This window comes from Nilaparvata lugens, unplaced genomic scaffold, assembly GCF_014356525.2.
Source record: "Nilaparvata lugens isolate BPH unplaced genomic scaffold, ASM1435652v1 scaffold6222, whole genome shotgun sequence".
Classification (NCBI taxonomy): domain Eukaryota; kingdom Metazoa; phylum Arthropoda; class Insecta; order Hemiptera; family Delphacidae; genus Nilaparvata; species Nilaparvata lugens.
The window spans coordinates 5,107-17,186 of record NW_024091981.1 but is presented as its reverse complement, the minus strand read 5'-3'; the positions used below and the strand labels follow the sequence as shown (position 1 = coordinate 17,186).

Here is a 12,080-nt window from a genome sequence, read left to right as displayed (position 1 = left end):
TTGAAGATTGAAATGCATTTATCGCGGAAAAATTGATCGGGCACTGCTACTTCAATCAGAGCTATTCCTGGGAATATTATATTACTAGCCGTCAGGCTCGCTTCGCTCGCCATATCCGTTTAGCCAGACGTTTAGTCTGGACCCCCGACTGGATCGTCCTAACATATGATAAAAATGCTCAAATGAAAAATGCAGGCGAGCGAAGCGAGCCTGCTGACTCATTCTTGGACGATCCAGTCGGGGGTCCAGGGGGCGGAGCCCCCCTGGCTAGACGGATATGGCGACCCCCTGGCAAGACGGATATGGCGAGCGAAGCGAGCCTGACGGCTAGTACGTCGATATGAAAGTAAAAGTTACTGTATGTCAAGGTTTTTATTGCTAGTTTAGTTTTTCTACTAATCTTAGAGTCTATGAGGAAGTGATGATAGCATCATTTTATCTAATGTTGGTAATCAATTTCATCTGAATTTTCAGTGAGGACGATTTCTATGAATCGTATGGAATAAAGGTGTTGCCAAGTTTTCTGGAATTCACAGCTGTTTTCGACGGTGAGAAGTTCAGTAAAGAAGTGGTCATCAGAAATATTAGTAAAAAGAGTGTTGAAATCTACCTGAAGCAACCGATTTCCATTGTAAGTTGACACTTTTCAAGCCATGATAAAAATATGAGTTTCACATTAAATTTAAAGATCGATTAAATGACAAGCTCTGATGTTATTCACAAGGAATGCTAACCGTTTAAAGTGAATCCTGTAATTGTATCAACACTAGTAGTTCTGTGAACAGTAGACCTCGCGCAGTTATAAACCACAGCCTCCTCTTATACTGTCTAGAGTAAATCTTGTCTGTATGTCGTGTCGGCGAGTTATCGGTGTGAAAACGACTAATGGCTGTTGGGGTTGGTGTATCAAAGATTCTAACAACAAAAGCTAATCTCCTTCAAGACATACTGGCAACAGGTCAACCAGTGTTCAAAGCAGAGAAAGGTCGAGAGACAATACTATGTTATTAATTGCATGCCTTATTGAATGCAATCAATAGTTCATTTAAAAGTGCATAAAAATTGCATTCAATGAGGCATGAATTGATAGTCCACATGACAGCTGATTTTTTACCAAGTTACATTAAGGTTGTGCATTCAATATTTTTTTTTCAATTTTTTTTTCTTTTTCTATTGGACAGGTTCTTAGGACATAATCTATGCAATTGAAATATCTTGTCCTTCAAGACATACTGGCAACAGGTCAGCCCGAGTTCAAAGCAGAGAAAGGTCGAGTGAAAATACTATGTTATTTTAGTTATTAATTGCATGCGCTATTGCATGCAATCAATAGTTCATTTAATAGTACATAAAAATTGTATTCAAAGCCTTTCTCTGTGATGACACAACATGCATGATGAGAATGTGTGTACACACATGTTGAACTCACTTGTCCTGTCGTTAGTGGCCACCCTGTACCTACATTAACGAAATAACTTACATTTCCATCAATAGCCAATCGAATGTATTGATGAATTTGCATGAAATTAATTTCTCTGCTGAAAATATTGGTACATATAGAGTCAAAAATATTATCAGAGGCCCAGAAATTGATCAGTTGCGACCTGGAAACTCTGACACCAGACCTGAGCCAGCCAGGTCACTGGCTGCTCTACAGTAGATCACTATCATTGCTTCAGTTTTTTAATACTAGTCTATCGATGTATTGTTCTGTTATATAAACCCTAAACCCCTGATTTAGTTTCGCTAGGAATGCGTCATGCGTGTGAGGTTATTTTGGAGGGATACCTCATGCTTCAATGTATTTTGGTGCATGTATTATCAATAGACTAAGTATTTGAATAGTTTTTTGTTCTCATAATTGTAATGTATTATGTTGATTTGAAATTGAGAATTTGTTTTGAATTATTAACTTATTTTAACTAATTTATTAATTTACTTATTTATTTCCAGGCTTTCCAAATAATTGATAATGGCACCAAAATTTCCCTGGCCCCTGGGTTATCAGTCAAAAGAACAGTGGTTTTCCAATACAGGCCTGATACTCTGTTGTCCAGTTTTTTCACTATCAGAATAAAAGATGCGCTCATTGAAATTCCAATATTCTTGTAAGTAATGTAACTTTATTAGTTTTATATCTTCTCTCACTGTATCTTTTTACTATATTAACTCCATTTTTCCATTCAATAGACGTACGCATCTTGATTAGTGGATGACCTAATGACAGTATTTGATAACATTGGTGTAGCTTTTATCCAATAAAGCAGATAGCGAATTCCTCCGCAACGTATATTTTGACGCAAGGTCAAAATATAATTGATTGACAAAATATTTCATCTCAATTATGAAGGTGTAATTGATTTCATTCAATTATGAAATATTTGAAATGAGGCTGTTATGTGCATGAGCCTGCTGTGCATTTAGTCATTATAGTACAGTATTTGTATATACAATGTGTCATGAATAAATAAAATATAGTATATCTCGCACCTAGAGCAGAAAATTAGATTTTTCCGGCTCGAAATCAGTTTTCAAGTCCGAGGCCGTAGGCCGAGGACTAGAAAAGATTGAAGGCCGGAAAAACATTTTTGTCCGTGGTGCGAACGCTATTTTTCGCCACACACAAAAATAAACAATATATATTATGAGAATAGTTGTTTACTAAGCACTTCCGAAAGCAGAAGTGGAAGGTGATAGCTCTAGCAAATCTGAGGTAATCTGAATATCAGGAAATTGTCCAAGTATTTTTATTTTTTATTCTGATTTGTCTAAATAACCTAAAAGATTATGTTCAATTATGTGGGAGGTAGAGTTTATACTTTTTTATTCTTTCAAATGACAATAAGATGATATTATTATAAATGTTTCAATTATTGAATAATGAACACAAATAATGAAAAGTTTTTTAATCAGCTGTTTTTTGATCACCTTTCTTAGTTCCATGTTAGCGGCTGGAAAGGGTACTCTTTCCGGCCTAGGCCGGAAAGAAACCAGTTCTGACGTCAGACGAGAGTCGTCTGTAAACAATGTCTTTCAGATCTATGTAGGGACTGGAAAACAGCTGCTTTCTGTGCAATGTTGCGAAAATTTTTTGTTAATCAATTATGATTTCTGCATTGTTAAAAGACGATCTAGCAACAGAGCAAAGCGAGAAAAAGATAGCGCTACCGGTATCTGCTTTGTTGAATGCTAGACAAGGATAGCAATACCATTGCTAATCAAACACTGCCATTATAACTTGGACCTTACTATAGTCTAACTAACAACATGTCTTGCAACTTTCCAATTAACTTTCAATTTTTCTCCCACAGTAAACGAGTCCACACAAAGTTCTCGGTCACTCCGGCGAATCTAGACTTCGGAAAAGTGGACGTCGGATCTCCATTGGTCAGCAAAAATGTCAAAATGGAAAATCTAGCAGCCGTCGCTGCCCAATACAAAGTTGTAATTGGTCCCAATGAGAATCACATACAAGTGATACCATCCAAGGGCTTCATTCGACCCAATGAGACGCATATGCTAAGGGTGCAGTTTTATCCAACCGTCCCCGGACAAATTTATCATGTCATAAGGTCAGTCAATTGTAAGATAATACGACGTTGATGTTCATGATTTCAATTAGGAAGAAGTACCACAACATTTATCATAAAACCCTTCTTAAACATCGACTCGCTTTCTACCTTCAACTCAACATCCACTTCTCCGCTATGTTCTGGAGTGAATAGCCTACGTCATGCATTATTATCCACACTCTCTGCTATACTCTCTTCTCTAACACTCTCCACCTTGACCGCTCTACTATATCTTTTTCCTACAGTTACCTTGAAAAGTGACCATTCGTGCACTGATTACAGAACGCAAAGAATCACTTTTCCGCTCTAGTGCGCAAAGAATAGCTTTGCATACTCTTGATACTTTGCGTATTATCTTACAGCCATCCCAATCAACTGTTGACATTGTTGGCGTGTATTTTGAATGCAAATTTGTTCTATCTATATTTTTTCTGATTTCGAAATAAATAAAAATGAGAACTCATTAAATCATACATTTTTAATGTTATTAATTATTCATGATTTTAAATAATATTTTTTTCATTCGTAAATATTGATTGGTTGAAAAATTATTTAGAAATTAAGATTTACTCAAAATTATTCAAATTTTCAAATAAATTGGATTAATTTAATTTTTAATTTGAATAAATTATCGATTATTAATTTTCAATTGGATTATCAAGCTTAAAATAAATTAAAGTTGTTATTAATAACAAAATTATACAGACAAACATTTGATGGATTTCAGCCATCATTTTACCCATAATCAACCACTTTTCATATTCAATGGTAACTGGAGGAAAAATTTAATGTGAAGTACGTGAGCAAAGTCCCTCTGCTGCACTCAAGAAACCATTCCGCCATCGCCTAAGACTCGTGCGTAAACGTTTCTTTCGGTGCAGCAAACTGTCACTTTGCACACTAGTTGCACAAAAAAACTATTTCGAATAGATTTTTATGAATCATCAAAGTTGTAAAGTATCTTTTGAAACACTCTGTATTTCGTTCCTTTCGGTTTAAAGTTGTGTTGATAAATTTTTATTCTTTGTGAATCATCAAAGTTGTAAAGTATCTTTTGAAACACTCTGTATTTCGTTCCTTTCGATTTAAAGTCGTGTTGAATGAATTTTTATACTTTTTATACATTGAAATTTTGAAATTTTATTTACAGTGTGATGCCCTCCTCTGCTAAGTCACAAGGGGATTGGAGGTGAGTGTACATCTTTTCTGCAAGTACCAGGTATTGTACCATCTATAAATATAAATTAATATAGAAATCTAAGTACCCTTTCAAAATTTTTCAGTCACAACATGTTTCGGCCATAATCAAGTCTTATATAGTTATTGTACCATCTATAACTTTTCAAGCTCTGAAACAATTCCTTATAAAATCTGTGGAATTTTTCGTTCATTAACTTTTATTTTCAAATTCTTTCCCATAAAAGAATAGTATATTGTAATCTACCGACTGCATGTCGCTATAGGCCTAAAAGTAAAAAAATCATATGAGAAGATTTAGTGAGGTCCACTATATAATCTATTTTATATCCGCTTTTCAACTATTTTCAACGACACTACAGTCCAATTAGACTAATTAAAATACGGATTATTACTAGCAGTTCGTCATGGATATAGGTATATAGGTAGTGGAATAGATGAGTCTATTTTATAAATTCTTCTAAACCTTGGTCCTGAATTATATATACTCAAAATACTCAAACTTCAGGATTTAAAAACAGTATATTTTGCTTTGGTGCAATCCATATTAGAATATGGGATAACAATCTGGGGTGCGGCTTTCGATAGTCATTTAAATAACTTATTTATCACTCAAAAGTGTATTATTAAAACAATATTGAATAAACCTCGATTGCATCCAACGAATCTGCTAATTGAAGAATTTGATGTGATGACTGTAAGGCATTGTACTTGAAAAATTTAGCAAAATCTATAATAAAGTATAAAAACAAATTTTTATTAAATTATATAGTTCAATATGATTTAAGACCAAATAAAACCTATAATATAAAATTATAAAACAAAACTAACAGTAGTTAGAAGACAGCTCATTCATATAAGTACAAGATTCATAAATGAATTGCCTTTTGATCTGGAAGCAAAAATTAATTACAAAATACTAAAAAATTGGATAAGAGAAAACTATTTCTTTTCAATTGAAGGCATAATCTAATTTTTCAAAGCATATTTTAAGGCGTGGATTATTTTTTTCTCTATTATTGTATAAAACTAGGAAACAACCAATGTAACTAGCTGATTGCAACTCTCACCAGCGGGCAAGGCTTGATTCCTTTTGCTGGTGATGCCGGATTACCATTGAGAATCTAATTATGATTTTGGTATTATTTATGCTTAATTTTCATTTTAATTATTTTATACTTTTGATTATAAAATTATGTATTTTCTTTTATTATGTTTTGAATATGTATTTATTGTATGGCAAATAAATGATTTGATTTGAATTAATGTTGTTTGTTCAGACAGAAGCACGACATATTCTGCACGATTACGCTGGAAGCAGATATTATAAAGCCGTCTCTGGTTGCCATCCACCCCAACACAACGGGCGAGTTCACACTGTGCGACTTTCCGCTGACATTCTCGTCCACCACACGCTACGACACAGTCGCCGTTTGTAACACCTCTGCGCAGTATGCCACATTCGTGGTGCTCGGCGAGATGATGAACACCCTTTTTGTGAGTATAGCCTACATCTATTATAAACACCTATCAATTATTTTTAATTTTCAAGGATATTCTTGGATCGGAAATGTGAAAGGTGTGACTCAATGGTCTCTAGAGATTTCGCCAACCCTCCACCAAGGCGCCTCAAGTCAAGAAGATACTTAAGACTTGATGAGCAGGAAGAAATAAGAAGTGCAAAGTAGTAATGGAGTGGAAAAAATACAAATTTAAATTGTCAACCACTTTTTACACAATTTAAATTTGGGGTTTCGTTATGGAAAAGTACCACAACATCACTCACAACACAACTGTAAGGAGTTATTTAGATTTCCACTGTTAATGTTGTTGAAAATTTCACCTATATAGGTACCAAATCCATTAGCGCTGTCTTTTATAAGGCTACTATATTACATATTTTGTTAGCTGTCTCTTTGTATTTTTATATTACATATTTGGTGGAGGCGTTTGGAAAAAATGATATTAAAAATAATATAAATAAAAATAAAAATCTTAGTACCCTTTTAAATTATTTTGTCACATTTTCAAGTGAAAATGTCCGAAACAAATTGACAAAATTTAAAAGGGTACTGAGATTTATATTTTTATTTATATTATATTTTTATTGAATTTATTTTTGGGGCTACTTTTAATATAAATAAAAATATAAATCTCAGTACCCTTTTGAATTATTTTGTCACATTTTCAAGTGAAAATGTCCGAAACAAATTAACAAAATTCAAAAGGGACTGAGATATATTTTTATTTATTATATTTTTATTGAATTTATTTTTGCGGCTACTTTTAATATAAATAAAAATATAAATCTCAGTACCCTTTTAAATTATTTTGTCACATTTTCAAGTGAAAATGTCCGAAACAAATTAACAAAATTCAAAAGGGTACTGAGATTTATATTTTTATTTATATTATATTTTTATTGAATTTATTTTTGGGGCTACTTTTAATATAAATAAAAATATAAATCTCAGTACCCTTTTAAATTATTTTGTCACATTTTCAAGTGAAAATGTCCGAAACAATGTTGTGACAAAATAATTTAAAAGGGTACTGAGATTTATATTTTTATTTATATTAAAGTGCCCCAAAAATAAATTTAATAAAATATAATAGCCTACATGGATCAATGACATGTATGACAATAAATTGATTGTGATTTATGTTTTTCATTGAAATGATCAATACTCGCTCTGATAGTATAATATGTGCGGGGTAGCCTATAGTACTCCTATGATATTTGTTATTTAATAGATAGATTAAAAATTGGAAAATTTTCATTGTTTTAATTAATAGGCTAGTCCTGGGTCCAGTTGCACAAAAGCCTATTAATTTATTTATTTATTGATTTAATTTCATCCATTGACCTCCTACAACAGGAGTATATGCTGGATTTGTCAAATTTATACAACCGCATTATTTGATTTCATTTCATTCACTGACCTATATAATACAAGAAGAGTTATGATTGATTTGTCAAATTTATAAAACAAGAAATGTGTGCTATCTTCTTAAACCTCTAATTTGATATTTTATAATATTATTCATTGCTTCACTGATTGGTTTTTGTGTCATTTAATAACGGTTACAATTTAACAGACTTTTGTGCTACCGGGCCTATATCTTCTGTTAACGAGGGTACCGGTAATTAATATGGTGATTCTATTGAGATGATAAAAACAGTACCACCTATAGTCATAATAACTATAGTAGGTACTAACAATACTATTGGACCCGTTTTGGGCGTAAGTTAGCCTGTGGTACTTCAATGTAACTTGTATAATTCTGAATGATTGAATAATGATAAATATAAGTACCTACAATAAGTATGTTATCAATAATAACACTCTAGGTTAGAATAAGAGAAGTTAATACTTTTGAGCCGCAGCCGACGATACTGCAACCTTGTAAAATTTTGTAGAGATGCTACTTTCTCAAATTTTTAATTCAACCAAGTGTATAAGCTCATTCAATTCATTATTTATTCACTTGATTCATACATAAAAAAGCTCATATATTTATTTTCGGTTTGCAAATAACAATTTATGAACTCCTCCAATATATTTGCAGTTGTCAGATTTCGCACTATGCATTGTGTTCTTGTCCCAACTTGTCGCGTTAGTGCGCAAGTCACTTTGTCATCGGTCCACTTTCACTGTGTTTTCTGCTGTTCACGGATTACATCAGTTTTGTCATGCTACATTTGTACATTAATTTATTGTACATTTTGGTATTATTTAATATTATTTTGGAGTATTTCCTACCGTGTCTAGACGTTTTTTACGCATATCTTTTTCATTGACGTGGCTATACGTAGTTTCTTACATCGCAATTCGTGCATGCACTTTCCTGTTTCCTTCTTCACACAAAAATGGCGTAGCATATCAACATCAACGTTTTCCAGTTCTTCGGTTTTTTGTCACCTTCAATTCAAAATTTTCAATTCTCAGTTTTAAATTCATGTTTATTCAACGTAGAATGTTTCTTCCAGTGCTTTGATAAAGTTTCAGTATTTTCGGTTCGTTAGTTTGTGAAATATCTTCAATCTCAGTATTTGGTATGTTCCAACACGTTTCATTCGTCATGAGTGCTTCGAATTTTTATCTTCAATCCAATTATTCACTTCTCAGTGTGAGAACTCAATCATTTTCATATTACTGATTATGAAAATCAAGTTTCCAGAACATTCAACATTCAGCAACAAGTTATATGATTGAACTGAACATTCTTTGTGGTAGGCATTTTGGTAGGCTTGAGGCCCAATTTCGCATTCATTCGTTTCATTGAAGTAATTCTGGTCTCGCGGGACATTATTACTGGTGTGTTGCTTGCATTCCAAGATCACACTCTCATTTTCACTGTGCAGTCAGACGTTCTGCTCTGTATCCGTTTTTGTTAGGTTAGTCAGCTAGCTACCTAATCATTCATTGCTAGATCGAAGTATAGCAATTTCATGTCTACCCCGTAGATGGTGTATCAGTTTCATCAGTTCTTTTAGTGATCTACGAACATTTGTTACATTTCATTCATCATGCCAAGCATTTGGATGGTTGTCTATTCAGACATTCACTTAGCATCAGTGTTGTGAATTTTGGCCGTCGCCAACTCAATTAACTTTGCATTTCATTCACCGTGCCTAACTTTTGGACGGTTCATTCAATCAATTCAGTGAATCTTCAGCTACTTACTTTCAAGTTTATGTGTTGCATATCTCAACTGTGTCACACCGTCATTGTGTCAGTCTTGCCCGTATTGCACTGACAATAGTTACCTGACATTACCCACTCATCGCTGTGTCGCCGCGTTCCTGTGTTGTCACCACTGAGCCATCGCTGTTGGCTATCCTGATTCGTCACCATTCCAGTCCAGAGTCTGTCGCTCGGATTGATTCTTGTCCTGCTTGCGGGTCATCCAAGTCGCCGCTCTTCATGGCTTGCCGTCCAGTCCAGCTCCGGTAGCTCGCTCTGGTCCACTCCATTCGTGGGTCCATCCAGGTCTCCACCATCGTCCGGTATCATCGAGGGGGTCTCGATGTACTGCCCATCCAATTCAGATTGGATCTCATGCTCTTCATGCATTTGATAAGTATTCTGTATCAATTTTGAATCATTATCAGCATTTTTCATTATTTGTTCAATTGCCTTGTTTGTTTAATTATTATTTGACCTTTCAGGTTTACTTGGAATTATTTATTCTAAAGTCGCGATTCCCATTTGTAGACACAACTTTTTACCAATATTTTTGGAAGTATTGCAAGTATTTGTACTTTACATTTTTCATATCAGACTTATTGATCTATCATTTAAGAGTTAGTCTAAGCCATTGTCAATTACGTTCTTGAATACAGTGTCTGTTTCATTTCACTGTACTACCTATTTTATATTGTCTTTAAAATTATTAATTACATTGAATATATGCTTTCAATTGACGTTCAACTCATGATTATTTAGTGTATCTAATAAAACCTATCCAGAACTACAAAGGTTTTAATATGTCCTGAAAGCGTTTGTTTTTACTCAACATTTAGTATTTATATTTAATTGTTCTTTATTGTCAAACTACATTTACCTTTTGTATTTTTTGCGATTACTCATTGACCTGACTTTTCTCTATTACTTATTGTCATTTGAAGTTTATTTTCTCTTTGAATTTATGCACTAGCTCATTACGGAGCATTACATAGTAGGTTATACTTATTCATTAGTCACAAATTGTTTTTTAATTTGAATGATGAACGATCTCAATGCTAAATTATAACATTCAAGTCCCAGAATTTATTACTGTAGGCACTTTATTCATAAATGTATGTTTGCTATATATAATATATAAGTTTTTCAGTTATACATTTTCAGTATTTCAGTACATGCATCATGGTTTGTAATGTATCAATCAATTTCACTAGGAATTTGGTCTTGTACCTAAATTAAATTTTCCTGTTATCAAGTCAGCATTTATCAATTGACATCTCAATTTTTACTGTTTCAATTTTTTACTATGTCATTTTTTATTCCTCGTCAGTCAACTGCCCTGTGTGGCATTTCCTAAATTTAAGACAATATGTCACGTTTCTCAGAGTATATAATAATCTATTGAATTGTTTTACTTAAACCTTATTTTTTATTTGGCATCTTTCCCAGCTACCAGTTTTATTATAATTATCATTCATTTTTTGCATGTTGGATTTGTGCAGTAGTACAATAATATACAATTCATACATCTTAACAATTTTTATTTACAAAGCATTTCTTACAGTCCACTATTATTTCATTCAGTGGCACAGATCACACATGTTAAAATGGTCCTCCTTCGGCCAGATCAAGGCCAGTACCTGCGACAACTCTTATCTAATGACCCCTGGTCAACTCAAACTTTTTTAAATTTGTAAAAAAAAAAAAAAATCATCCTGATCTTTACCATTGACGCCTTAGTTTAGGGTCCAATTTTTGACATACTATTGTATTTCATGTTTTGTATTAATCAAACTCAGGTCAGGTCAATCCTAGGGCTAACCAGCAGCAGCCCAGGATCGGCAGCTCTTTTTTTCAACTCTAACAATCATAGTATTGTAACATCAATTCATCATCCAACCACTCCGCAGTACTGCTACACCCATTCGGTATTTCAACGTCCCAATGCTTGCTTGTATTGTAACAACTCAGCACATTCTGTCTTCACTTGTTCTCAGCTGTCAAATCTCTACAGCACAAGCTCGTGTGATGCGGTACGCAAAAAAGCACTTGTGCTTCAATTGTCTCCGCCCATTTCAACAGGACACAATGCTTTGGTGCATGTAAGCAGTGTGGCAAGGCACATCATTCCATTTGCACGGTGCATCATTTCAATTTACGTCATCCTGCTCTAAGGCTACAGCAAATGCCAACAGTGTTCAATTAAGGAATACTACAATTTCCTCCAACAGCAGTCGTTCAGCACATCTCCACAGCTGCAGTTGTGGTTCACAAGCCGGCAGTCACCTCCGCACGTCGCCACTCGCTTCATCATCAGTTGTCGCATCTACTTCGAACAGTCATTGAATTCAACTGTAGAGTCATCTGCTAGTCGCCAATCCATCCGCTGGTCAGTAGTTAGTAATTCCAGTCACACATATGATGGCAACAAAAATTCAACAGTATCCATCATGCCTACTGCAGAGGTAGTAGTCTATGATAAGGTTGGTCAACCTATTTTGTGTCGCACGTTGTTGGACACAGGAGTGACACCTGTTTCATTTCCAAACATCTTGCTTCACGGTTGTCTTTAGTTTCAACTTGTCCTAACAATACTATACATACAGTTTCTGGCATCAATACA

At 34.0% G+C, this 12,080-nt stretch overlaps 1 protein-coding gene across 1 annotated transcript; it reads left to right on the top strand.

Annotated features, from left to right (window-relative positions):
* Positions 1 to 277: 277 nt before the first annotated feature.
* On the top strand, positions 278 to 11,846 carry LOC120356230 (the record flags this gene model as incomplete). Its single annotated transcript, XM_039445135.1, has 7 exons — positions 278 to 330; positions 475 to 631; positions 1,954 to 2,108; positions 3,312 to 3,572; positions 4,723 to 4,761; positions 6,050 to 6,266; positions 11,689 to 11,846. Coding segments are annotated over exons 1-7 (1,040 nt in total), but the record flags the coding sequence as incomplete, so codon positions are not given.
* Between the last annotated feature and the right edge of the window lie 234 nt (positions 11,847 to 12,080).